The sequence below is a fragment of the Amblyomma americanum genome, chromosome 3 (genome assembly GCF_052857255.1).
Source record: "Amblyomma americanum isolate KBUSLIRL-KWMA chromosome 3, ASM5285725v1, whole genome shotgun sequence".
Lineage (NCBI taxonomy): Eukaryota > Metazoa > Arthropoda > Arachnida > Ixodida > Ixodidae > Amblyomma > Amblyomma americanum.
This window is the reverse complement of record NC_135499.1, coordinates 145441547-145468287: the sequence shown is the minus strand read 5'-3', so window position 1 is coordinate 145468287 and position 26741 is coordinate 145441547. Positions and strand designations below refer to the sequence as shown.

At 43.8% G+C, this 26741-nt stretch overlaps 2 protein-coding genes across 8 annotated transcripts in view; one reads left to right on the top strand and one right to left on the bottom strand.

Annotated features, from left to right (window-relative positions):
• Window positions 1-335: 335 nt before the first annotated feature.
• On the bottom strand, window positions 336-14546 carry LOC144125080 (angiogenic factor with G patch and FHA domains 1). 2 transcript variants are annotated; one of them, XM_077658153.1, is made up of 11 exons: window positions 13916-14546; window positions 13172-13291; window positions 12815-12943; window positions 7793-8077; window positions 6082-6183; window positions 4992-5210; window positions 4587-4708; window positions 4065-4164; window positions 3006-3424; window positions 556-1203; window positions 336-501 (listed from the first exon to the last, which is right to left on the bottom strand). In XM_077658153.1, exons 1-9 carry the CDS (start codon window positions 14285-14287, stop codon window positions 3263-3265), a joined length of 1611 nt encoding a protein of 536 aa, XP_077514279.1. In that variant the 5' UTR covers window positions 14288-14546; the 3' UTR covers window positions 336-501; window positions 556-1203; window positions 3006-3262. The 2 variants fall into 2 exon arrangements, with proteins under 2 accessions (XP_077514279.1, XP_077514280.1); XM_077658154.1 differs by lacking the exon at window positions 7793-8077.
• Window positions 14547-14584: 38 nt separating this feature from the next.
• The window catches only part of Crag (DENN domain-containing protein Crag), a 57384-nt gene continuing 45227 nt past the window's right edge, over window positions 14585-26741 (top strand). For 5 of the 6 annotated variants that reach the window (XM_077658149.1, XM_077658150.1, XM_077658148.1 and 2 more), the window contains exons 1-8: window positions 14585-14751; window positions 15560-15683; window positions 18694-19078; window positions 19846-20032; window positions 20495-20551; window positions 20720-20789; window positions 22134-22303; window positions 23301-23545. In XM_077658149.1, coding sequence (XP_077514275.1) covers window positions 18780-19078; window positions 19846-20032; window positions 20495-20551; window positions 20720-20789; window positions 22134-22303; window positions 23301-23545 — 1028 coding nt within the window. In that variant the 5' untranslated portion in view covers window positions 14585-14751; window positions 15560-15683; window positions 18694-18779. Of the gene's footprint in view, window positions 14752-15545; window positions 15684-18693; window positions 19079-19845; window positions 20033-20494; window positions 20552-20719; window positions 20790-22133; window positions 22304-23300; window positions 23546-26741 lie in introns of those variants that run through there. The other variant, XM_077658146.1, reaches the window with a different exon arrangement.

Sequence of the window (26741 nt, the reverse complement as noted above, 5' to 3'; positions counted from 1 at the left end):
TTGCACTCTTTCTACTCTCTGAATGTCATCTTTGAGCCAGGGATCCTATACGGTGCAGGCATATTCAAGTGTGGACCTATATATGTTGATGGTTGGTTTGGTTTATAGGGGTTTAACGTCCCAAAGCAACCCAGGCTATGAGAGACGCCGTAGTGAAGGGCTCCGGAAATTTCGACCACCTGGGGTTCTTTAACGTGCACTGACATCGCACAGCACACGGGCCTCTAGAATTTCGCCTCCATCGAAATTCGACCGCCGCGGCCGGGATCGAACCCGCGTCTTTCGGGCCAGCAGCCGAGCCTATATATGTTGAGTACAACAGCTGTTTCTAAAGAAATTTCTAAAGAAAGCCGCTTAGTGTTGCGGAGCAGGAAGCCTAATGTTCGGCATGCTTTGGCGGTAATTTTTTCAATATGGAAGTCATAATAAGTCGGGGGTAAAAATCACGCCAAGATACCTACATTCGCTCTTGGGAATTAGCTTAGTAGTGTTTATGAAATGCTTGTAATCATGGGTGGACCGCTTTTTTTGTAAACGGTAGTGTTTATGAAATACTTGTAATCGTGGGTGGACCGCTTTTTTGTAAACGACATATACACCGTTTTTTGCAAATTAGTATGTATGCCCCAAGTGCTGCACCACTCAATGATCCTGTTCAACTCGTGTTGCAAAACACCACACTCCTTTTGATTGCCAATAACTCGATAAATCACACAATCGTCTACAAACAGGCGAACATGGGAAGAGAGGTCAGCAGCGTTTTCTTCAACTGCGATGTTTCAGGGTTTCAAGGTGGACCAGTGTAAGTATAATTCTTTCATTAAGCTGCACATGGACTATAAAAGATACTGCAATGGAGGGCTCTGGGCTGATTTCATCCAAGTAACACCGAACAGAGCATAGGTGTTTCTGTACTTCACCTCCATTGAAATGCAGCCATCACGGCAGGGATTCAATCCCATGGCCTTAGGCCAAGTAGCCAGATGCCACGGTCACTGATCGTTCATGGTGGGCAAGTAGTGATAGTGGGTACAATGCACAAAATGTACCATGAAATATTTGCATGTACTGGGACCAGCCCATTTGGTGTGAACTGTTCCGATGACATACGCCCACTAAAATGGTATAGCAAAAACAAGGTTTGCAGAAAGGGAAACGCGTAAAATTTATTAGAGAGACGCACAGCTCCAATAAGAAATTTGGCTGAACAGGTGTGGTCAAGAAATCATCTGACTAATGCGAGCAGTGTTGCATTTATCTGACAAGTTGTACTGTATGCCATGCAGTGCACAGTGAATTTGAATATATCGGTACCTCAGCAAAATACTGTGTAATAAGGAATGTCTTGCAAAGCACAGTGTCGCGAACAACCAGCGGTACAGACCAGCGGCAGCGTTCAGTCCAGAGCACGCACGAGGGAACGAGCATTCGGCGCTTCTCGTCGCCTTCTTAGTTGAGCGCCAGCCTCTGAAGATTCTAAAGCCGAAGGCCAGTCTTACAATTCCCTCCGGGCGAAAGGGCGCCATCCTGGCGGCCTAGGGCGATGTGACGACGGCAGGGTCGTAGTAAGGTTTGAGGCGGGTCGTGTGGACAATTTCGCTCCCTCGGCGGCAATGATCAGGGGATGGTGTAAGGGATTCGATGAGGTAATTGACGGGGGATGTCTGCTGAAGAATATGGTAGAGTCCCTGGTAATTGCTAACAAGTTTGGAGAAAAGGACGGGGCCTGAGGAGGGTACCCAGAGCCAGACCAAAGAGTCGGGAAGGTAAGCGGGAGGAAATGCAGGGGGATCACGGGTGCTTTTCTGCTGCTGCTGGGCGTGAGAAGTGAAGAACCGGGCAAGCTGTCGACATTCTTCGGCATAAGTTGCGGCTTGAGAAAGAGTTGTAAATTCGGAAGCATCAGGGCGGTAAGGTAGAATGATGTCCAATCATGTCTGCCTGCTAAATACAGGCAAAAACACATACTGTTCTCCAAGCTTGGGAAAAATGAGCTTTATAGACTTGTCTTTTAGTTCACCATCGGTTTTTATGGACTTTACCTATGGAAGCGATCACCTGCCTGTAGTAATCAGCTTGTCGTCATCACCATCAATCATCCCAAATAAACCTCGTCGTTGGAAGCTTCACATAGCTGACTGGGAGCTGTTTCAGGAAAAGGCCACCCCAGAAAAAATATTTTCGGACCATCTCAGTGTTGATGAACTGAATGAAATGTTTACATCCTGTATCATTACTGCGGCCTGCCCAGCTATCCCGCAGTCCTCGGAAGTGGTTCGACATAGCCACAAGGTGTGGTATAACAAAGAATGTAGAGAGGCAAAATAAAGCCTGGGGAATTTTTCGCAGGTACTCGACGCACGAAAACCTTATAAAGTTTAAAAAAGCGAAAGCTAATGCACAATATATCTGTCTCATTGCTGAGAAAGCTTCCTGGAAAAATTGAATATCGTCCATAAATAGTTCAATCACATAAAAAAAATGTGGGAGCAAATTTGAAAATTAAATGGCAACTTCTCGTCTTTCATGATGCCTTTTCTTACAGCCCCTGACACAAAAACAAGTACGGAGGAATAAGCAGACATCCTAGGTGAACATTTCTCAACTGTTTCCAGTTCCTCACACTATACACAATCATTTTTAAAATACAAAAACACAGCTGAGAAAAATAGACTTCCAACAAGGGGTTGCACAAATTAACGATTCAATAAATTAATTACAATCCAAGATATAAACAGAGTTCTATCTGCCGGCAAACAGACTGCTCCCGGCCGATGAAATACATTACGAAATGCTGGCACATCTTTTGCAACCTTCTGGAGAAGCACTTTTGAAATTTTTTAACAAAATTTGGACTCGGAAGCTTGGAAAAAAGCCATTATTGTACCATTCCTGAACCCCCGCCCCCGCTGAGGTTACTCGACCTTCTTTAAAGGTTTTAATACTAGCCATTTCTAAAATTTCTTTCCTAGTATTACGAGGTAGTAGCAACTATCTTTTTAGGCTCTTTACAGTGCCGATGTTTTTCAGTTTTTTGTAAAATTCTGGAGAAAACATTTTTCTGCTTGGTGCATGATAGCCTTAAATGCTCATGTGCCACTAAACCCAACAGACACAAACACACACACACACATTACATCATCCCTGGTTGTCAAAATGCACCACACACTGGCTTGCAGTCTAACAACGGTACAGATGTCATAACTGCAACAATGCTCGTACTAGTAACTGCATGCACAGCCTCATTCTGCAGTGCGCTGTGTTATGTGTTTTCCTTCTTGGGGCTTAAAACAGCAGAAGCCTCCTTTTCAGCAATGGCCTGATAACGCTCCCGCGTCTTGTTGAGAATGTGGGTTCGTTGGTCTTCCACTTTGGGGCCACTGTGGCCCAGTCCAGTACGAGTGTTCTTCGAGGACACCTTGACCTGCATTTGAGAAGTTGTGTCAGCATTTAAAGGGCTAAACAACTTAAACAAATATGATGGAATTGACAATGAGAGGGCATTCTCAAATGCAAAAATGTTGGCCACCACTCATGCCATGTTTCCACTAAAATGGGAAAAAATAAAGTTTAACAAGAACGACAGTACAGCAGGGCTGATGTACTGTATCACCAGAAGCACACTGTCACTATGTCAGTAACTGTGATGGATACAAGCTTCATGACGAGCCATGTAGATTTGAGGTTAACAAGAACGGAAAACTGGGCAGGTTGGAATGGATTCATCTTTAAGCAGCATGAAACACAGGGCAAGTGGAAGAAACACGAGACGACACGAGCGCGACATGAGCACAATTTAGCGCTCATGTCGCGCTTGTGTCGCACTCGTGTTTCTTCCACTTGTCCTGTGTTTCGCGCTGCAGATGAATCCATGTAGATTTTCAGCCTCAACAGGTCCTCTGTGTGTTGTCTTAATGTAACAAATTACTAATTGGAGGCCTCAAAGTATAAATCCACTATAGTTTTATCCTAAGACAACTTGCACACAATTCTGGTCCAGATGCAAGCATATTATGTGAGGCAGGTTGTTGCTACTAGCATACACACAAAACCATTTTACTCACAGGCTCCGTGGCTCCCTGCTCATGTTTTCCCAAGCCAGCACCTTCTTTCCAGCCCATCTTGTTCAGCAGCTTGAAACCTATGTTGTCTTGCGCAAGAGGCCTACACAGACAGTTATGTTTGGATAGCATGAGCTGGAGCTAAAATTATAACATAAATGAACATTGATATACTCCTCTGAAGCCAACAGAAAACGTTCCTTGTGCCACTTGGACCTCAACTTACCTCTCCTAAGCCTTATGTCATTAAGCGATGGCACTGACATTTCATCAGTCTTGGGATTTATAACACACGTGCAATGCAACAAAGCTCTTATGGTTAACTATCAAGATTGCAGCTAAACAAATGAGCAGATGACATTTCACTCTTCTGCTCTTCGTGTATTAACTACAATTCTATTAGGCATTTTAATGGCTATGCAGGCATGTGTATCAAACAATTCAGGTTCTGTCTTTTAGTCAGAGGGCACGACATGCATTTTCAAACACAACTCAAGGGCGCAAAGAAGAAATATGGTGTCATACCTGTCTACACTGGCTGGTTCTGATTCTCGTTCATGAGGAAACTTGCTTCCTACGGTTCCTCTGCGCTCTTGAGCACGGTCCTGATAGCCCCTTGGAGGACTTCTCACAGTATACTGCATGCCCTGCAGAGTCAGAATCAAAACGGACTAGCATTTCAGCATGCATTACGTTTAGCATAGTGGTTGTATGCTACAAGAGTGGTGCCTGCCAAAGACGACAAAACAAATGTGCAGGTTTAGCATGCACAAACTTGCATGGGAATTCTTATAATATTAGTAGTGCTTAGCACTAAAGGCGCCTGTCTCACTCTTGTGCTCCCAGTGCACCATTAAATGCACTTGGCAAATGGACATGCTAAAAGGCATCACTAGTGAGACTCCGAAGCAGTGTTGCAGTGGAACTTGCCTGAAGACCGTACTTGGCCTTGAGCTTCTTGAGCTGAGCTCGACGCTTGGTCTCTGAGCTGGGGGATGAGGCCCCCTGTGATTCTTGCTGGCCAGAGGGTGTATCCATGAGTCCCGGTTCGCAGCGGGTGCAAGTGTTGGTGCCCTTGTGGATGTGCGCCTCCAGTTCGACAGCACCGAGCTGAAGCCGATCCATGTGCTGCACAAGTGACTCTTGACCCTGTCACATAAATGAGTGCATGGCTCCTTTAGGACACAGCAACAGCACAATTAAGTGCAGGCAATGCTGGTAAGAAAACAACGGCAAAACAAGTCTGAAAAAACAAACACTGAATGAGCAAGCCTGTACCAGCAAAGAAATAAAGATACCAATAGGCAACAGCAAGCTTGAAGACTGCAATCAGCAATATGTAGAAATAGAACAGCACTGGCCGAGTCCCTAGTCCATTTTATATGTGCTATCATGTATTTCAGCATACTTGGCAGCTGTTGCAAGAGAATATTCCTAACATACAGAATATCAATGACCTGAAGTTGCAACGGCACCTTAAAACAAAGGGAAACAATAACACTGCATTTCTGTACACAGTAATAAAACTAAACATGATGCACATGACAATTTAAATTGCACAGCAAAATCTTGGAGTCAAATATAGTGACTTCAGTATAATATCAGGATTAGGTTGCTTTTTGATTTTTGTATGAAATACTATCTTTGCTCTTCCCCTAATGAATTAGGGATATTTAAAGGATAAAAATTACCACACAGGCACTCTTAGCTTCATATTATGCAAACACTATTTAATTCTCAGTTGTGTGCTTTACACCACAAAAAAAGAAATACCTCTCCATATAAAAGCGCTATGCAAGGCTGTCCCTCATGTATTTCCCATGTAAGCCAAAGTAGCTGAAGCATTTAAGAAAATATACAGCACTGCACACTTCAAAGTTTTAAGGCTATGATACCTGAGGGCAGCTTCTAAATGCAGTGCACTTATTTGATTGTGACAAATGCTTTAAAGAGCTAAAAAAAAATCCCATGGCACCATTAGAGCACTTGCAACAGCACGCATCAGATGGCAAGGACAGACCTGCTCTAATGTAACACCATTCAAAGATGTCCCAGCTTGGCTCTGAAGATCCTTGAGAAGGTAACCACCCTGCTCTTCAGAGTAGCGCAGCTCTGCATGACTCTGTAATTTAAAGGGACAACTTTTTAGGCCGACAGGATGAGGAAAACTGGTGCAGCTATCTGGGATGGGTACATCTGACATATCTTGCAAGAAAACAGTGACAAAACAAAACTTAGCATCCACGGATGATCAATGCTAGGTAGAATGCATGGACTGCATTTCAAAGAGACACCAAAGACATTATTCATTTGCTTTCATAAACTGGAGTTCAGGATCCCTAAGTCGCATTCATGGTGTCTCATATGCACTCGAGCACACCTGCAACAAAAACAGTACTATTTTCCACATACTCAATGTAGCTGATGACACCTGTGACATGGAAAACCAGGCGATTCAGCTTTGGGTGGTAAGTACTAGCGACTAAAGCCTTCTTTACAGATTGGGCTTGTTGTGTCGGCTACATGAAAAGCATGGCCATTGTTTTGGTATAAGATAATAATTGCATGCCATTCATTATGACATCACGTGGGAAGTTCAATCCAGTGCAAATAAATGGTGTCGCCAAGTGTTCTCTCTATTTCTGCATTTTATGTAGAAATTACATCTTTTTAGGATGGCCTAATTTTGCACTGTACAGCTTATTTTATACCATACAACTATAATCAACATTTACTTCGGCGACCCTTTAGCATGTTTTTTGACCAAAAATGCATCTTTCGGCAGGTGCAAGCTGAGAATTTTCACTTTACTATCCTTACCATGTGAGCAGAAAAGAATAGGGAGATGCACTGGGGGGAGATGCCACAGATAGTATAAGAGGGTTCCTGCACAGCTGCCGCTTCCCCTGTTCAACCATGTTCTTTGTGAAATTTGCGGCATAACAGGACGCACCATGTCCACCACTATGGCTATAGTATGGCGCTGGTCAACACTCAACGTTAGGTTAATGCAACTGAAGTACCCGTAAAAGTAGATGACGAAACAGAATGAACAAAGGTTGAGGGGGAGCCTCAGTCCGCTAGCCAGAGCCTACTGAGGCTTAACCTTGACTCCTGTTCATTTTGTTTTGTGTTGTCAAGAATCCCATCTTCCTGCCTTCTCTCTGCCATGGATCCCCTTGAAAGCAGAAGACAAGACAGCTATTGTTGCAGCTCATTCGGTAGAGTTCTAAGCATTACATATCATGGGTTTAGGTCATACCGGTGACACGCGGTTTCTTTTCTATTACTTTCTGCAAAATTTTCTCTTATCTCTTATTATTCAATTTCCTCATTTAATCAATGACCCCAGGAAAAGTAACGAACATTTCCCTTTTGTTCTCTTTGGTTACATTGATTGTCACCTCCTTTCAAATATATACACCTAGCTAATAGGCTTATATGAGCCGCCTTCTAGATTCCTTTTCATGCCTCATAAATAGTTGCCGTAACCTCTCATCCCATAGATTTACCTGTGTTGGTTACACCACCAACATAGGGTTCAAGCTACTCATACCTCAACTGTCTACCCAACAGGTATGCAAGTCTAGAGCACAGCTGCAGCATATCTTGTGCCCAAAGAAGTTCTGCAGTAGGCCGAACGCCCAGGCAGAGCACACTGCCACTATTTGGAAAATGTGCGGTTAGAAAATGACAAACGAAAAGGTGTCTTGAGAAATAGGGTTCCGTGCCTCATCTATAGTGTCCAAATTGGGAAGACAGAGTGCATGATCGGCATGGGTGCCCAAGACAGCTCCTGGCAGGGTCACCAGGAACAGCCTGTGCTGCACCATGTCCTGAGGCTCTCTGAGCACAAGACGTATGCACGGCGGGTGCTGGCTGGCTGCGTCTTCCTCGTCCGCACTGCTGCTCTCGTCAGTCGTGCTGGTGCCTTCATCGGTACAGCTGTCTTCCAACTCGCCTTCTTCCATGGGTTGTTCTTCGGTTGACCCGTCTTTGGGCTCAAGCTTCTTGCGCTGTTGGAAGCAGTAGGTATTCTGCAGCAGGCTACCCTGACGACTTGTTTGCTGGCCTTGACATGCAAGTCATTTATTATTTAAGTCTGCAAGAACTAGCGCGCAAGTAATTTAGGCGGAGTGGCTGGTGGTGCAAATTGGTGTGGTGCACTCACATTAAGCTCTTTTGGAAAAAAAACAGAACCTAAACATGAATGCAATAAGCATGGATCCTAAAGACAACACTAATGACAGACATAAAATGGCACAACTGTGCATATATCTGCGTTACTTCAGCCATTCTTGGGCTTTTATGTTCACGAGTAGTAAACAATGCATTACAGGTGCAGATGCATAATGCACTACTCAGAATAAATTTATTTTTAACAATTATGTAATGGTCTGATAAATTAATTTCTTTAGTGACCAAGTGGTAATAATAAAATAATCTGGAAAGAGGTTGCCACAAGCAGTACATATTCAAGTAAATGGCTCAGTGGCAAATAATGACATCAAATGCCATATTTCCTTCAAGGCAAAAAAATGAGCAGGTGCTAGAACCCTCGCATAGGCACGTCGCCCTGTAGTATCACCCTGGCTGGCCAAGCAGCACTGAAATAGAAAGTGGCAAGCAGTGCCAGCCACCCACCATAAGCAGAGACAAGCCAAGCACACAAATAGCTTAGTTCTTGTGACACTTTCGATGTGTTACCATTCTTGCCAGGTGCCTTCTGTTGCACTTTAACCTCAGCCACAGTAGTGGTAATGCACTTAATGCTATGTCAGCTGTTCAAAGCCGCATTAACCAACTCCATACAGAACTGCCATTTTCCAATTTCCCCTGTTGGAACAGGACAATTTTTATTTTAAAATATGCTTTGTCAGGTAGAGCACCAGCCTACACAGAAAGGGCTGACTTGGATTTCAGCACACGAGCCGTCACAAGGACAGGCAAGGAAGGACCTTCCGATGCTGGGAGTCAGAACCACGCAAGATGTGCAGCAGTCTGTACTGCTTTTCAAAGCAGCCACTGATGCCACTGTTTTGAACATTCTTTTTTTGCTGTGAACTAATGTCTTGTGTTAAGAATGATGCCACTGGCAGTTTTCTTGCATTTCTAAGCTGCAGCTATAAAACCTGCAGCTATAAAACACTGAATTGTTATTACCTAGTTACCAATAAATCATGAATAAAATACTGCCACGTACCCCAAGTAAGTGCCAGAAATGTTGCCTTAACATTTTATTTTTTTGCAAAATGCACCAACCATTTCCAAGTTTGGTTAAATTTAAGTGATAAGCTACAGACTGCTAATTAAGGTTTCATGGAAAGTAACGTCAAAAGCAACTAATTATTGCTCATAATACACTTACTAACTTACACTCAAGCAGCCTTCGTTGTTTCACTATGTATATTAATAGTATATCTTCCTGTCAACAAAGCAGATGTTTATAGATTATTTCCACTGAAAAAAAATCTTCCTGTGTTTGCATTTCATCCATCCATGACAGTACTGTTCCAGTTGTTGTTTCTTTTCTAAATGAGCATAACATCACATAAACACAGAAATAGCGATCAGCAATAATCAGATTTGACCAAATTCACTCATGCTCACTCAAGCAAAGACTGCTTTAGTGCAAAGCGAAAATAAAACTGAACTGGGTGTCTGATTCTGGGGCATCTGCTCACAGAAAAAATAAGTAAATGTTTACCATTTACCAACAACAAGCTCATTTGAAGTTTTATTCTTACGAGGTGTACCAGCACTCTTAGCTCCTCTGAGCTGATTGTTGCCTTCATTTCCAGGGAGCAAAATTATTTTGCTTTAAATACTCAGGTTGTTTAACTTTACGATCATGATTCATTTTTAATGGCACAAGGGCAGTTTGGCCAAAGAGTGCCACGATTAACGTGTTTGGTCTGCACGAGGTGGGGTGAACAACTTATTTTCCCAAGCATTTCACCTCGCAGACAATGGGCACCAGGTCAGGGGAAAGCTCGTACCAAATGGAATGCTAGGTACAGCCTTGAACCAAAAGCGAAATGAGATGCGACGTGCTGGTGCACATACTTTGCATTTGGCCAAGTAAGCTAAATAAGCTGTAATTTTTTTACCCCACTTTTTGGTAATTTTTATGTGTTTTGAACAAGAAAAATAATTCTTCAGATGTTTGTTCATGTGGTGATGTTGATGTGAACTTCAGAGACAGCTGGGGTGGTGGGAAATGCCGATGCCAGTTCAAATGCTCTAACTCCAGGTAGGGGTGTAGATGTCTATATGTCACTACACTAGTATTAGTGCCATGAGTAAGCTCTAGTGGCAGCCTTTAGCTGAGGGGGCAAGACAGCCAAGTGCGGTAACCAGTCATGGGGTGTGAGGTAGATGTACGTGTTGAGACTGTGTCAAGTGCCACACACTGTCATTCATCCATCCATATAAGGCGCGCGTCTGGCATGAAAGGCACAGCGAGGAAAACAGGTGATGTGGAGAGCGACAAGAAGATGGGAGAAAAGAAGTACAGTGCAGAGATGGCGACATAATTTCACTAAACTGCAATATTAAGCTGTCACCGTAAAAAAAAAAAGAAAGCCAAAAGAAAAGCAACCTGGGCTACTGTGAGGATGGAGTCAAAAGCAGAAATATTAAACCAGTTTTGCATAAAACTATTTTCGTGCCACAAACTGAGTCTGGCTTGGCAGTTACTACTGGACTGCTCAGACCAATTTCGCTACCTCTTTCATACATTTTTACATAAAAAGTGCTGAGGTTTCCAAAAGCACAGGCTTCATTTGATAGTATCAATCGGAGACCAAACACACAAAATAAGAAGCAAACTTGTAAAGAGCTAATCCAGGTCATTCTGTTCACCACATATCTCCACAGCATAAAGAGAATTGCGCACTAAAAGTTACAACACCATTTCTCTTCAAGAAATCATAACGGCAGCCCTCAGAAAGCACAAAAAAATGAACTGCAAATGGTTAGGTACATTTATGTGAATTCAAGGGCAGCATAGGTGCCTGTGGCAACTGCACATGAACCAATAGCTGCTTGTGCATGCATGCACCTTCAAGGCTATATGCACAAGAAATAAGCAATGACTACACATTTGAGTGGTTAACAATTAGGAAGACGGTCATCACTGCAAAGAGCCAATGAATTATAATGTGAATTTTTGGATGGAAACAAACCAAGAAAGCAAAATAAGATGGCCATTATCCTCTCTCAGTTTTGAGCTCGTCTTAAAATTTATGCTGTCAGGTCCCTCCCTGTTAAGACTACCTAATCAGCACATTAACAAGTCTCGTAAAATTTTTCTGGCCAACCTCTCTGCCTTTCCTGTCAATAAACCCTTTCTCTCTCTCTCTCTTGTAAAAAGCCAGTTCTTTGCACATAAAAGTGATCTCAAATTAAAAGAGTACAAAGATTCAGATCACCACCTTGGAAACTTGTCTTTCGATGAGTGAAGAGGCATAACCAAAAAGGAAAGTAGCTACAGTGCTTATCTGATAAGCAGGCCTTTAGCCCCTTAATCAGCACTCTTAAATTTTGAGGGTGGGCCAACTTGGGTCCCATTTTAGAATCAGGAAATTTCCTGACATCCAGCGGAAGGGTTTTGGTGTGATGACAGCTCTAATGCTACCGCTTAAAAATTTCATCAAAGCCTAAGATTGAGAGGTACACTTTGCAGGCCACACATATAATACTGATTACACCCCTCAATTATTTGCTTCATGGTTTAGCAGTGAGGACATCCATGGTAGGCAATGGCGTTAGAGAAGACGAAGGACAAGGACGAGCACGAGGAAATCCATATATATCTTTTTGTAACGTCCATGCTCTGAAAACAACTGCTAACAAAGGGACCGTTAACCGCTGACTACATTTTATGTCCCTTACAAACAAAGCAACATTCTTCATAAAATTCTCTAATAATAGTTACTGCTTTCTGTCGGCAGTGTGCTGAAGTAAATTTTATACCTTGTAACTAAAGCTAACGATAAGGCTGTTATTAAAAGAGCTCTGAAACACTATTAATTGACATTTAGTTGTCCCTGATGCTTTGTCTCTCCTCTCAGCACAAAATAGCATGGTGGAAAGTACAGGGGCTAAGACTAATGCAGCATGTGTAGTGTATGCGATATATGCGATACCTGCCCAGCAATGCCGCCATGATGCACGTTCTCCAGCGATTGCTGAATAGGTTATTTTCTCTGAGGTATGCCAAGTCATAGCTGAGAATTCCTGTGTTCATCTGACGCCCCTTAAGAAAGGTCATTCTGCTTGGCTGGTTCTTTTGGGTCGCTGATTCGATGCTTTCAAGATTGTGCCATTCCTGGTCAAGTGAAGTCGGTGGCCTTACAACGGTTGCTCAAGTATAGGGTGCAATACTATTGCTGTGACCTTCCTACCTTAGAGGTAGTATTTTAAACCTTTTTTTTTTCAGTGGTTCTATTGTGACTGCACCCCCGTCACTTCCTGCCAGAAGAAAGCAGGGAACGGTTCTGCTCTACTTGTGATTAAAGCTACAGAGGGTGGCAACAGACTGAAAGCAATGCAGCTTTAGACTGCAAGAATGTTTGATGTGCCGTTTTAGCTCCTACCAGTTATGTCAGCTCCTATAAATTACGTCAAAGTAACTTGAAAGCCGAGATACAGGTTCTGCATTAAGGGCTAGGTGTAGCTTCAACATGCAAAAGCCTGTCATTGCCACTGTTTAATTTTTTTTTAACACAGAACTCGATCAAATCACTAACCTTGCGCTTTGGTTTCCGAGTTTTGCGGGATTTTGTGGGCTCCACCTGAGAGTGCACTTCGTAGCTTCCCATTTCTGTGTTGTAGCGGTAGTAGGTGCCCGAGGCTGGCTCATAGAGGAGCTGTGTTGACTGCATGGAAAGTTATACATGTGTTAAATTTTCTCATATCCGAGAAGGCAGTGCCAAATGCAGGGCAAGAAAGACAGGATGGAACAAACGTTTTTTACAACTAGATTCCTTCAGCTTGCTTTACGGCACTTGTTTTTCTAACATGCCTCACCAGTATGCCTTGTTCACATGAAGACATTTACATGTAAACAGAGGCTCAGCAGTAGCAGTGTTTATGAATGGACTCACCGGGTCATAGTAGCAACCTGTTGAGACACTATAATACATCTGGTACTCTTCATTGAAAATGTAGTCTGAAGAGTCAACTGCTTCCTGTGCTGCCTTTTTCACCAAGTCTGCTACCGTGACCTGCATGTCGACATGAGCAGTGCAGTGAGATTCTCTGGCCCTAGGTAGACGAAAGCTCATATGATACCAATAGCATCTTGCTCGAATGCATGGGCTTTTATCAAGTAATATTCCCCAAACAGTAATTGTCATAAGGCACAACGGTTGAAAGGGCACTGTTTTGCACACACACAGTGTTCTGCCACAATGCCTTGTGCAGAGGATGCACTTCAGAAAAGGGTTGTCACAAGACACAATGGATAAAAGAGCCCTGTTTTGCACACATACAGTTCTGCCACACTGCTGCAAACATGCTTCAAGGAGGTTACCGAAGACAGGTGTAATGTGAGCTTGTAAACAATAAATTCAATTTGTTCGTCCTTTGCATGTGCAAGCACTGGAGCTAGGGAAATTATTTAGCTTGTTGTCCTAGTGCCTACGCTTATCGGCAAGAGGAGCTACTTTAAAACAATGCATTCGGCTCCTTGACAATAACAATTAACGCGATCACTTTTCCCGTAGCAGCGCTGTGCCTCGTAGCTACTCTAGAGTAGACCTTTAAAAAACTATAAGCAGGCAGATCACCACGTTTGCAGAAGGCCTAATAACATCACAACACGAAAACGGATACAAAGCGGTTCTCACGTCTGAACCCTCAGGCGGCTTCCAGTCCTGGGTGCCGTCGCCAGAATTTGATGGTGCAGGTTCATTCTTTGCATGACACTGACACGGACAACAGCGATCACCGGCAGCATTCTTTGTGAGCAGCGCCAAGTCGAGAAGCACTGCATCTTCTGCGTCCTCTTGGCCAGCACTCACTTTCACATCGCTGAGCATTATAGCTAGCTGGCCGAGTACCCATCGAACGCCGGTTTCGATGGATGTGGCCGTTTCATGTAGGTCTTTGACCAGGGACATATGGCCTTCCAGCCTGGTTATCTGCTCTTTGATAGACAGCTGACGCTCTAGATCGCTTACTTTCTCCAAGAAACGGTCGACGCATTCTGTCTTCCCCATTACTGTGCGGCGTTCGTTTCAAAGACGCGGTGAAAGCAGCGGTACTCAGTCTCTAGAACAATTAAATTACAGCTGCCGTAAGCGCATGAGCCTGCTCTTCGGAGTACAACTTAGCTGTACAGCTGCACGTTCACAGCGGAAAGCGAGAAATTTCCACAATCGGAAGCAAGTGCAACCAAAAACTCTTCTCCGCTCAAAACACGCGCAAACAGCCGAGCTGGTGCGAATGGTGCGGAGTCAAGCAGCGCCAACAGGCTACGTGCGATTAGTAGCCGAAGCCGAAAACCGGAAACCTTTGAAGGCTCAGCGGAACTCAACAAACATGGCAGGCATGTGTGCGCAAGGTGATTTTTGAATGACTCATGCCCCGTGCGGTGCTACTCGTGCGATTGTGTGCTTACAAAAAAAAGTTAGAGCGAAAGCACCATATATAACCGCTAGGCTGTCTTCGGTGACCTTATGAGGTACAGCCTCTTTTTCTAGCCTCCTAGATGAGCTGTTGCGTCGTGCCTCTTCGACGCGGATAAACATGCAAACACACCTAAGAGAGAAATGCGAGGCTTATTTTGCGGCGTTTGTGTGAATGCAGGCGTCATATTCCTGCACACTACCGTTACTAATAGACCCCCCTTTAACCCCTTGAATTATATGAGAACTGTTGCACCGGTTTCAATAAGCAGCCAGACCGATTCAAAGGGTCAGTGCACGACCGCAATATTTGTCAACAGGAGCAGCTCGTGTCATGATTTGGTTGGTTGTCGGCTAGGTGTGGTTCTAACATCTCACAAGTTTTTCAAAAATAACGTCTTCTGAGAGAACTTCAGAACTCTCGGCTTGCTGTGCGCGCTATATGAAATCACGCATCCGATCATCGGTGCTGTTGCAATTAGGCGATATTTCATCAGTCTTTCGTTGAGGTTTCTGGTGTTACGGGTGTCCCTTTAAAGGTAAACTGTGTCGCAGACACAAACGATACGGCTTAGTAAAGAACTGCGTGTTGCGAGCCGCGCGCAGCAACCGCCGCTTATCATATGCGCTAAGGTGTGGTACTCGTCCAGCTCCAGCTTTCCCGACACTGACGCGCCTGACGTGCGTACGAAACCGGCATGTTGTGTCCGTGCGCGTAGATATTGAGGGTATTCTTCAAAGATAACGCCTGAGTATTGATCTTGTTTTGAACGAGCGCAGCCTTGCTGCATTGATACGATTCAGTTGTCTCGGCCGAGTGTGCTCAACCAGTTTGGCGGACGAATGTCCCCAAACACTGTGCAGGAATCGCCGCTTACGAGCCAGCATGGAAGCCCCCTAAGTGAGTCGCAAGATAATGAATCTGCAAGAGAAACCTCTGCCCGGTGAACATGTTTAACACGGAAGAAAACAGAAGCGAGCTTCATTTGTGAGCATTCCGCCTTTCTCGTTTTGTAGAACCATGCGACTGTGCTTGTTCAAAAACATACAATTTCTATTGCCTTTCTTTTGGAATGATTGCTTTCAGAAGATTCGTAATGAGTGTCTAACCTGTTGAATACAGCTGAGTGCCAGCACTAATGTTTGGCTGTTAATCCATGTTGAGCTTGGTCTTAATTACTAGTGGGGTTGCATGATAAATTATGTATCAGTTTGCATGAATTTGCTTCTTTCGTAGCGTGTAATATGTAAAAGTTTGGGTGAAGAAATGATGGCTGTCTTATGTAAATAAGGTAAAAAATAGGAATACCTGTTTGAGTAAGAAATAAGAATAAATCCCATAGGCAGCCTTCTGAAACCTGGCACATGATATATTTGCTTGTTTTTATGTGTTCTTAAGCTTCAGTAAGATGGCGAGTTGAGCTAGTGGGTACGTATTGACTGGGAATAACAGCGCAGAGACAAGGGACAGAGGACCGGCACCGCAGTTCGTCAGCGCTGCTCCTGTCTGCTTCCTCTGTCCCTTATCTCTCTCTGCGCTGTTATTCACAGTTCTTAAGCTTCACCACCTTGTGAAATGAGTAAATTAGTAGTGTTGTAGCAATAACATCTTCGTTGATGCATTCATGTACGTCATGAAATAAAATTTGATGTCAGAACATTGCAAGAAATTATCTTGCATTCACAGGTTGCAAGAGGTGTGTGTGTCAACTGTCTTATCATACAATGGTTGTAAGAGACCACAATAAAGAAACAAAAAATATTAAATGATGAAAGGGCACCAACAGCAAACTTCAGTTGCAAGCAATAAATAAGAAAATGGGGTACATGACATGCATATATTCCTGTCAAAATATCAGGGTAGGGTTTTTCAGACTGTGTTTGCTTTTTCCATCGTAGGTGATGTCTTAATTTCATATGTCTTTTTAATCTGATGCTCACACAATTTTATATTACATGTGACCACCACTTTGTTGTCCTCTGCTACATAGCACATTGCTCTGAGGCAAATAAATGTGCTCTAGTTTCTTTCTTGTTACTGCTCAGCCCCACTGGTATTAAGTGCAGATATTATGCTTTTGCATTTATAGACTAGCTTTGGTTGATTAGTACAGTATATTTGGTGACAAGGAGGATACATTGCTTGTGATTTCATATGTCAAACGCACTGAAACGTAATCTTTATGCAGTAGAAGTATAGAAAGTTGAGAATGTAAGTGATTGTTATACTGTAAAAAAAAATCACGAAAAGAAATGACAGAATACACAGGATATCTTGTCTGTTCTATCTAGTCATATTTTTTGTGCTGTTTTCTCGATTTGAAGTTTATACGGTATGCATGTTGCCATTTTGAGCATAGTGACACTTAGGGCAGATTTCCTTTAGCTGCATTGAGCAGCCCTTTCAAAGCATCCATAATGGAGAACATAGCCTGCAAGAACATAGGTGTCAAGCAAGGGTGATAAGCTTAACATGGGCTCAGCTTGGTAGATAACTCTCTTGCCCCAATGACTAGCTTTACCATGAAAACAATAGTCCTGCACGTCAGAAATGAGGAGGAGTTGAAGCAAAATTCCTTCTCATGGCCTATCAAAGGTGTGCATGGTTTAATTGAGGTCCCTGAAGGCTGTCGTAATTGAATTATTTTAGGCGGTACATTAGATAATTTAGAGCAACATCCTTGAAGCCCTGTATAGAAAGTATGCCGACGTCTCTAGTTTCAGCAGGGCAAGTTGCGTATTATGAAAGTGTCATTAATTTATGTCCATAAATTATATGTAAAAATCGACATGCTCATGTTAGCCTAGAAGATAACAGCCTGCTTAACTGCACTCTAGCTTTTCATTGTGCTTTTCTCTCCTTATCGCGGCCACGAGCTAGCTTACCTAAGAATGCTGGACAACGCAGTAAAATATTTAGGCACGTGATATTGAATTTTTTAACTTTCGTTATGGCTCTTAAGAGAAGTTATTTAAAGAGCTTTCCATTACAGTTCACACGACTGTGCTTTTGAAACGGACAAGATTTGTTACATGCTGAAGCGAGAAATTTTAGGCATTTTTGTATTCCTAGAATGAAAAGAAAAAAGCTGTTTTTTTTTCTTGTGCTTTTAAATGTGCTGATTTTGCTTTGTCAGTTGTGATCAATTCCTTTTTTTTTTGGGCTCTATTTTCTCCTGCATGCTTGATGTTAAGTGGTACTGTCTTTCAGAATGCTTGCTACTTGGCAATGTCTGATGCTCCTTTTGAGGTTTTCCTATTTGTCTTTACTTGGTTTGGTCCCTGACCTGTGCAGTAATACTTTCAGGCTTCTTTAGTATCTTTCAGGCTTACCATTAAACTTTTAAACCTAATAGTCACTAGTAAGCTTGCTTCATTCCTGGTTTGATTCATACACTGGTCATTTAAACTGCTCTTCATATTTTTAGGAACCTGAAGAGAAACAAAGATCAAAATTGTTTGCTTTCTGTATAGGGAACATTGCTTTGAATTTTCATATATTTGACTGTGACTTAGAATATACAATGTGGAGCAGTGAAAAAGAGACTTCTAGTAAGCATCTTTGACTGCCCATGGAGAACTGATAAGTAGAGGGGAGGAGCAATGGGCTGTCATGAGCTCTTGCTCATTTATTAAAAAAAGTGATTGACACTGAAGCTCATTTATTCAAGAAGTGATGAACACAGGTGCATCAATTGTTCCTTTTGCTCTTGGCAGTAATTTGACATAGGATTTAGCACATTGCTTTTTTGAGAAGCTCTTTATTTGGGACATATTCATTTTTAGGTATGTTCTTGAGACTTGATTTATCATGGCAACCTTCTATCTAGCCCACTAGCTTTCCCAGTGGTATTGCTTTGTGAAGAATGTACAGTTCACCAGTTGCAGGCCTGACGTACGGATACTTTGTGCTGAAAAGAAATGTCTTTGGAGGATTGTGCCAGTGCTTAAGTGAAGCCTGTTACTGGCTGCTGAAGTAATTGGCCTTGTATTTTCAGGAAATGACATTGCTGTCGGAGAGGAGGAGTGACACCTTACGCGACGTGCTGCCTCTCACCTGAGGTGCCAGAGGCCCTGCATCGCCATGGAAGAAAAGCGTGTGGCAGACTACTTTGTGGTGGCAGGGCTTCCCGCCAACCCACGGCCTCTGGAGGAGGACTTTTCGGCAGTACAGTCCCCACGGGCCAACTTCGGGCGGATGCCCGTGACAGACATTGCTGTGATTGTGCGCACTGAGGGTGAGGTGCCCCCGTCCGGATTTGAGTGCATTGAGTACACCCCTACTGGCTTCCCCGCTGATCTGAACCATGGGAGTCTGCGAAGTCCCAGCATATACCTCTGTTACCGTCGGGGCAGAGATAAGCCTCCACTTGTGGACATTGGGTGAGTGAAAAAAAAAATGTTCGCAAAGCCGCACAAAGACGTTCATTAAAAAGTCAGCCCGTCCCTTGTCAGATGACTTCGGTCCATAACATTCACTTGTAGTGGAGTGAATATCCCTTGAATGCTCCCATTCAAAAGCACATGTCAAACAGTGAGCTTCTCTGCTGCGAGAAGAATTCTTCTTCTAGAATTTCAAGTCCCTCTGGTTTTTATTGGTGCCATAATGGCTCCGTTATGTTATGTTGCTCAAATGAAAAGCCTCTGGCCTGAAGACTGCTTACCAAGACTGTACATGCTTTGCTAACAGTGTGCATAAAAATGTTGGAGTGAGGCAACTAGCTTTTATGCTACTATTCCAGCTTTATGTTTCTTGTTTTTGTGTGCACTGAGTGGCTTTCACGTCGCAACATTTTCAGCAGTCAGGCTTTTTTCTGCGAGTGCATTTTGAACAGTATTCATGGCTTTCAGTTAGACTTTTGCCATTTTTGTAAAGTGCTTGCATTAGTGAACAGATCGCTGTGAAGGAAGAGTCCTAACTACCTTTTCCGGGACTGCACTTTCTTCCTCTTACTGGCCCAGATCCAAATCAGTGTGGTGGGTAACAGCCCGAGCCAGATGTGGTCCTGCTGTGAAAGCAGGCAGGCAGCCGCTGTCTCTCACAGTGGGGGCTGTGCAGTGTGCCCAAAAGTGAAATTCATGAAGTTAAATGTAATACCTGAGTTGCTCACTTCCTGAATGTAGCCCTTTTTTTTTTTTTCCTGGGCCAGGGTCCTCTATGAAAACAAGCAGCGTGTCATGGCTGACAGCGAGGTTCTGAAGAAAACGCCATATGGGCGACCGGCTAATGTTAACAACAGCGGCTCTCGAACATTCCTCACCTTCCGCAGGGCATCTGAGAATGCCCCTTGCAATCAGCTGGTTGTCACTGACCTGTGCGTCATTCTCGCCAACAAGGCAAGGACCGAGTTTATGCATGCTTGTTAACATTATTTCTTCATTTGGAGTAAACACTTATAATTCAGCCTGAAGGATGAGTATGATGCCACTGACATGTTCATCGACATTATGGAATGGTACTGCAGTACTTTGAAAAAATTAGAAAAGAAACACTTTCAGAAAGACACAGTTGTTGTACATTGAAGGAATAAGGCATTTAGAGTACTGAGTGATAAATGCATGCTGTTGCTCTCATGTTAGAAAAGAATATTGGTAAGCTTGCAAATAAGTATGATTCATGGATCGATGTGTGTCAAGGAGTGCACAGCTGAAGTCCTTGTGCTGTTGCTGATCCCCGAATATACTGCTTATTAATTTGTTTTTGTTGTTTGCTTTCTCTTTGTTGCCTCATTTCATCAGTTGCACTCATTTAAACATTTTTATAAGACGGCATGCCACTTTTCCTGCTTTTAATTTCAGGGTGAGACGCCTCCTCATGCATACTGCAAAATCGACCGCAATCTCAACAAAGGCATGGTCAGTGCTTCTTGATTTCTTTATTTTCTTGCATGCTTAGTTGAATTGCCGACAAGATTTAGATTGTTGTAGCTATGGTGCTTTATGATTATAGTGCATAGTATCCATCATGCCATGGCCTGTGATTGGCCCCCTCCCATTCATTGCAGTGTTTGCATGAATTTGCAGGTTGGTTCGGATGTTTTTCTCTGTTACAAGAAGTCCATGAACAGGCCTAGTCTCATCTGCTACGAGCCAGGTAAGCAGCCCCGTTCTGTTGCTGTAGTCACTTTATTACTTGCTTTGATCTTTCTCACAAAATATAATCGTGATAAAACGGATACAGGCAGTAATTGCACCTCTGGAGTAGCATTTGCAGCTCAGTACCATGTGTTGAAACTGTTGATGCTAAGAAGCTTCAGTACTTCTTGCTTTATTTATTTTTTCTGTAGAGACCTAATGGACAAGCGTTTTTTAAAAATTTAGACACTTGTAGTACTTTTAAAATGAATTTACTGAATTTGTCATCGTGATGTTCATGTTCTCTTTTTACAAAAAGTGTGGCATTGCTGCTTTCGGGGCTGTGAGAAGCATATAGCGGAAAGAGCTCTAAAAATAACTATGGGTGATTATATAAGAGCTCGGGTAATAAAAAATAAGCTTATCATCATGTTGCAGATGTGTGTAAGGCGGTTTGACCATTCAGGTCGTTATTTTTTTGACAATACTAGTCCCAGTTTAGTTCATTATTTGATCTCGGCTAGATTTGGGCCTTTCTTACGCACATGTTGTAAAATGATGTGTTTTCTTCAATGTGGCAACTGTATTATGGATAAAGACAAAGAAGTAAATCACAACATCTTGTCTTCTGGCTGATTTATTATCAAATAAATATTTTTTCTGTAGGTACTTAAAAAAACAAAGCGGGATTATTCCAAACATTGGAGTTTGAATGATAGCCTATTCAAGTAAAAGTTTTTCTTTTTGGAAAGATAAGCTTTTGCTTGAAAAGAACAACCACAGCAGTGGTGCATCATTTCAGCATCTACTTTGCTTGCGGGAGGTGTAGGGTTTGATCCCTAGTGCTGTCAGGCACCCACCGGTGATACGATGGGTACAAGCTTTCCGTGGCCTGGTGCTCGGCTTCTTTTGGGTGATATGCTTGGAAAAATGAGTCTACGAGCCCACCTTGTGTAGATGAAAAGTACCTAGTGCCATGGCGCTCTTTGGGCAAAGTTGTCCTTGCGCCGTAGTCATCAACTGCAGGGGACATACATTCATTCTTGGCGTTGAATCTTGGTTGTTGGCCGTTAGACTGAGTGAAATTCAGTACACTGCAGGGGTTAGTTGCATCATACAACTGCTATGTCTCGTGGTGAAGCGCTGCTGAAAACAGTTGTGTGTGGCAACTTCTGCGAGGCTCCCTACTGAAGCCTGTTTGTGTTTTGCTCATTGATCAGGATTTGGTCTCCCTGTAGCAGACCCAGTCTCTCTGGTGCGGATTCGACACCTTGATCTAAATTGACCAGTGCAATAGGGTAGCTGCACTTAGTAGTGTCTCCTCTTAATTGTCCAGCAATGCAATTTTTTTTTTCTCCCCTAGCTGTGCTGGAACGATTCCCAAGGGAAGACTATGCGAGCTTTCCTCTGCCTGAGCAGGTGCCTCTGTTCTGCCTTCCCATGGGAGCCACTGTGGAAGCCTGGCCAAAGAAGGCCAGCCAGCCAAGGCCAACGTTCTCCACCTTTGTGCTCACCCTTGGCTCAGCTGACAAAGTACTACCATCAAATGGCTTTTTGATTCATGCATGTGTCTCTAAGAGGCTTTGCGTGCATGGTAGAAGGCGTTCGTTGCTTGGACAAAAAGGAGTCTAGGTCAGATGGAACACACAGTTCAGGACGAAGAACGTGTATGCATGCATTAGGAACATGGACATGCAAGGTGTGAATTGAAGGCGCATACTATTGACCATGTATCTGTGAAAATTTGTTCCAGTCTTTGATAAAGTGCATTCGAGCCTCTTTATAGTGAGCAGGTAAAAAAATAATAAAGTAGTTTGATAGAGCCGGAATTCGTAACATATCTAAATTTCGCCAGAAATGCATGCAAGAGCACCACAATTTAGTCAGCAAAAGAGTGGCAGCTAAGGCAACTTTTGCTAGAGAGTAGGGAAAGACCTATTTCGAAGTTTTAGCCGTTTTGAAACCGTTAAAACTTAATTAAAAACCACCGTTCAATTATTCAAACTATTTCTCAGGTGCCGCTGAGACCAGAAAAATGGTTCGTGACTATATTTGTTTGCTGACGAGAAGGAAGTGTGAAGGCACGTTCATAACCTCTATATAATGACGTGCTTTGCATTCACTAGCTTTTCTTGCTCCCTGCCTTCTCCATATACGGTAAACATGCAGTGCAAAGATGTTTTTTTTCTTTCTTGAGATGTGACCACATTTGAAGATATGCTTTTTTTATTTTCACTGTTTGTTTCATTACCGAAAAATGATCTCTCTTTTCTTTCTTGAACTTATTTTAACTATGTTGTTTGCCTCTCATTATATTTGTGTTGCTGAGCCTCCTGTTTTCATTTTCAAATTAGTGTTAGTCAAAGAAATTGTGGCAACAAAAAAATAAACTTCACTAACTGTCTTGATTGCTCATCTCTGAGCATTGCTGCAAAACACTCTTTTGACACAAGCATTCTGGTGCAGCTCTGCTGTTTTCTTTGTGTGTGCAATCATCTGTATGTCTGTGCACTGTGCGGCGTCTGCGCAGGTTTACGGAGCGTCCATCACTTTCTATGAACGCTTTCCCGAGGAGCAGCTGACGGATGCTCAGAGAGCCCAGCTGAGTAGTAGCAACAGGTCTGGCCAACCACAGCCAATTGAAGAAGAGGTTTTCTCAGCCAACAAGTCCATCTGTCTACTGTCCCATTGGCCTTTCTTCCGCACCTTTGAAAAGTTCCTACGCTTCCTCTACCGACTGTCTTTTATCAAGGACCCTCGTGTCTCAGTGGAAAGGTGAGGCACTCTGTTCAGGCAGTCTTCAAGGGTTTGTTCACCAACTAAAAACTGGATTTAGCAACCTCTACCCAGATTTACTTGTTTACGTGTACTCACTCACTCCCTCCCTCCCTCCCTCCCTCCCTCCCCACTCTATCTCACTCCACTCACTCTCACTTGCTCACACTCACTCTCTCACTCCAACCCACCTCGTTTAACTGCCTGTTCAGTGACTAGGCTCTAATGGAAAGGCAGGAAGGTGGGTTCTTCTGTGCGAATTAAATGCACTGAAAGAAAGCAGAAAAGAATGAATACATTAAGAAGATAACTGCACAGAGGAAAACACTGGAGGTAGTAAGTCAAACCTCGTTACAGCGGACAGGCGAAAAATCGTAAAATATCGTATTTAATTGCATAATTTATGGACCGCAAACTTTTTACCCGGATTTAAGAAAAGAGAAAGCCTTTTACTCACATATTTTGCACACTCAGCTGCGCCAGACCACCAGCAAGTACGTGGGTGCGGGCAAGGCAGGCTTGGGAAGATCGGCGAAGCCGCGATGCCGTGTGTGGTTGTTGAAGATGCGAGTGGCGCGGGCACAAATTACCCGGCTCACTCACACTAGCCGTCGCTTTCCTGGACAAACAGTTGCGAGACCAAACTTTCGGTAACCTCCGTCGCGTGCCGGAATCCGAAACTATACTGAGCCGTTTGCTGTTCGGTTTACCAGCCAGGCCGCACGCGGAGGCCCCGTTTTATCGCACGTTATCGCCTCCCCCTCCCTCCCTCACTGCTGGCGGCGCGATTGTATCGTTGCACGTTTTTTGCTTCAATGCAGGCTTCCCATGCCAGCTTCTTCCACAGCTGCTGAGCTGACTGGTATAGCCCTCGCCCTTGATTTCCTCCTGTCTTTTCCCCACCCCTGTCCGGCTGCTGTCATGACGGATTCTCGTTCAGCACTCCAATCCCTTCTTCAACCAGAAAAAGGCCGCAGAATTGTCCTTGCTCTAATTGCTAGGCTAGACGAGCTACTCTTACGTGGCTCACCTGTCTCCTTTCACTGGATCCCATCTCACGTGGGCATCGAAGGAAATGAAGCAGCCGATAAACTCGCACGTGAGGCGCATCAACTCTCTGTGCCCGTCACTGAAAATGTTTCTCTCTACAACTCCGCTTGCCTCATTATTCACCGATACTCTCTCGCTCACCACCTGGACACGCGCGTCGCCTTCACTCAACCCTTCTTTCCTTTGGATGCTCGGGCTTTCGCTCGCCGCGATTTCATCTGCTTGCTTCGGATGCGTGTTGGCTGTGTTTGGACGGCGGACAGAGAGCATCGCCTGCGTGATGCTCCAAGTGCTGTGTGTGTTCAGTGCGGTGATCCCTCGGAAACACTTTCTTACATGCTCTGCGAGTGCCCCGCGTATGCCCAACCTTGAGCCATGAGAGAGGGCTTTTGCAAACTCGGTCTGCCTTCCACTTCATTGAGTGACATTCTCTTCCCCAAGTGTGGGGCTGGGGCACAAACCAGTGCACACAAACTTTTACTAGAATATCTAGTTACTTCAAACCTTCTCCCCCGTATATAATTTTGCGGGCACGTCCCTATGCCAGTCCCCTCTCCCCTTCTCCCTCACCTGACCCGCCTCCTCTCAGATATCTTTTTACTCCCTCTCTCTCGCTGCTCAGCCCCGTTGCGGTGGTCCCTACCTAAGGAGACAGTTATAGGGCTGCGCATTCCCATTATTTTCAATCCCTTACCCCTCCCTGCGCGACCTACCAATCTGAGAATCTCACTTATTGCTTCTGTCTACGCCCGCGCCCCCATGCCATCCCTTGGGGACCTACATAAGGTGGGGCGAGGTGGGAGGGGCTATACGTCTTATATTTGAGGGACTTTACTTATATTTGGAGTCCGCCTCTTTTTTTTTTGTCCAGCGGTGGGTGCGAGATGAGGGGGTCTATATATAGGTGGCAATGTACCGGCAGTGTATATATATTGCGTGTTATGACCTTTGTATAGTTTTTTAGACCGTGTTAAAAAAATTTGCGCGTAATTTGCGCATCCCTTTTTCAAGCATTAATTTAAAGAAAGAAAGTGCGCAAATTGCGCGAGTAAATATGGTAGTTCAGCATAGCCAAAATTAATAATGTAAAATTTCGCTATAAACCCATGCTGGAGAAGCGAAATTTAGTCGTGAAAGAGCGGCAACTGGGAGGGACCTTCTGCGAAGCTTTAGCGCCTTTCTAAGCCGCTAGCGGCTATTGCGGAGGCTGCAAAAAAAACAGAGCGCCAAACGCCAGCTAGGTTGGCTTCCCCGCACAGCACCGCCTGCACGCGGCGGCAGATCGCACGTTAACTAGGGTGGCTTCCCCGCATTTCAGCGGTGTTGTGCGGAAAATGGGGCGCCAGGACGAAAGCTATTGGCGTTTTCACCACCTCTCAGTTGACGTGAGCACAGGATGGCTACTGGAAGGCTACAGTGGACCATGCTGCTGGTTGCGGGGCTCTATAGATGGGTGCGAGAGGCGCAAACGGGTGACGGCGGTCTGGCTACGAATTGTTCACGCCGCGTTATCTTCCCTGGCGCTGTTGGCAGAAGCGAGGTAAAGCGTAAACTGTGGTGTGGATGCTTGCCGCACCACCACCAGTCACTCATGTATTGAGGGAAAAACCTGCCGCATGCCATCTGAGCGGGCACAACTTTGCGCTCTGCAGGTGTGCCCGTTCGATAGGAATAAGAATTGCAGGTGTTTACTAAACATAGTTTGGAACAGTTCGATATAGTCCATAATTTGTAATATCTATGTTTGTTGTATCGTGATTTGACTGTAGTTCACACACACAAAAAAAAAGACTTGGAAAACTTCTAAATCTCCCTGGCATTATGAGATTGTTTTGAACACAAACAAGGTGAAACTAGCTCTGCTGCCCTTTTCTTATTTTATACAATATATTTATTCATTGTTTGAACAGGATCATGTGGCACAGCAGGGGATTTTCATTTCTATTTTTAGTACTATAATCAGATTCCTTTATTGTATGATATAAACTACTGAATTCTGCAGAGGGTCATAAACTGCAAATGTTCTTTAGAACATAGAGCATGGTTTTTGATAACAGTTGTCTAGCAGTGACTATCCATAGCTTTGGGATTCAGTCGAAGGATCCCAAAATGCGTTTAGTTTCACGTGCAGTATTTTGCAATGAGA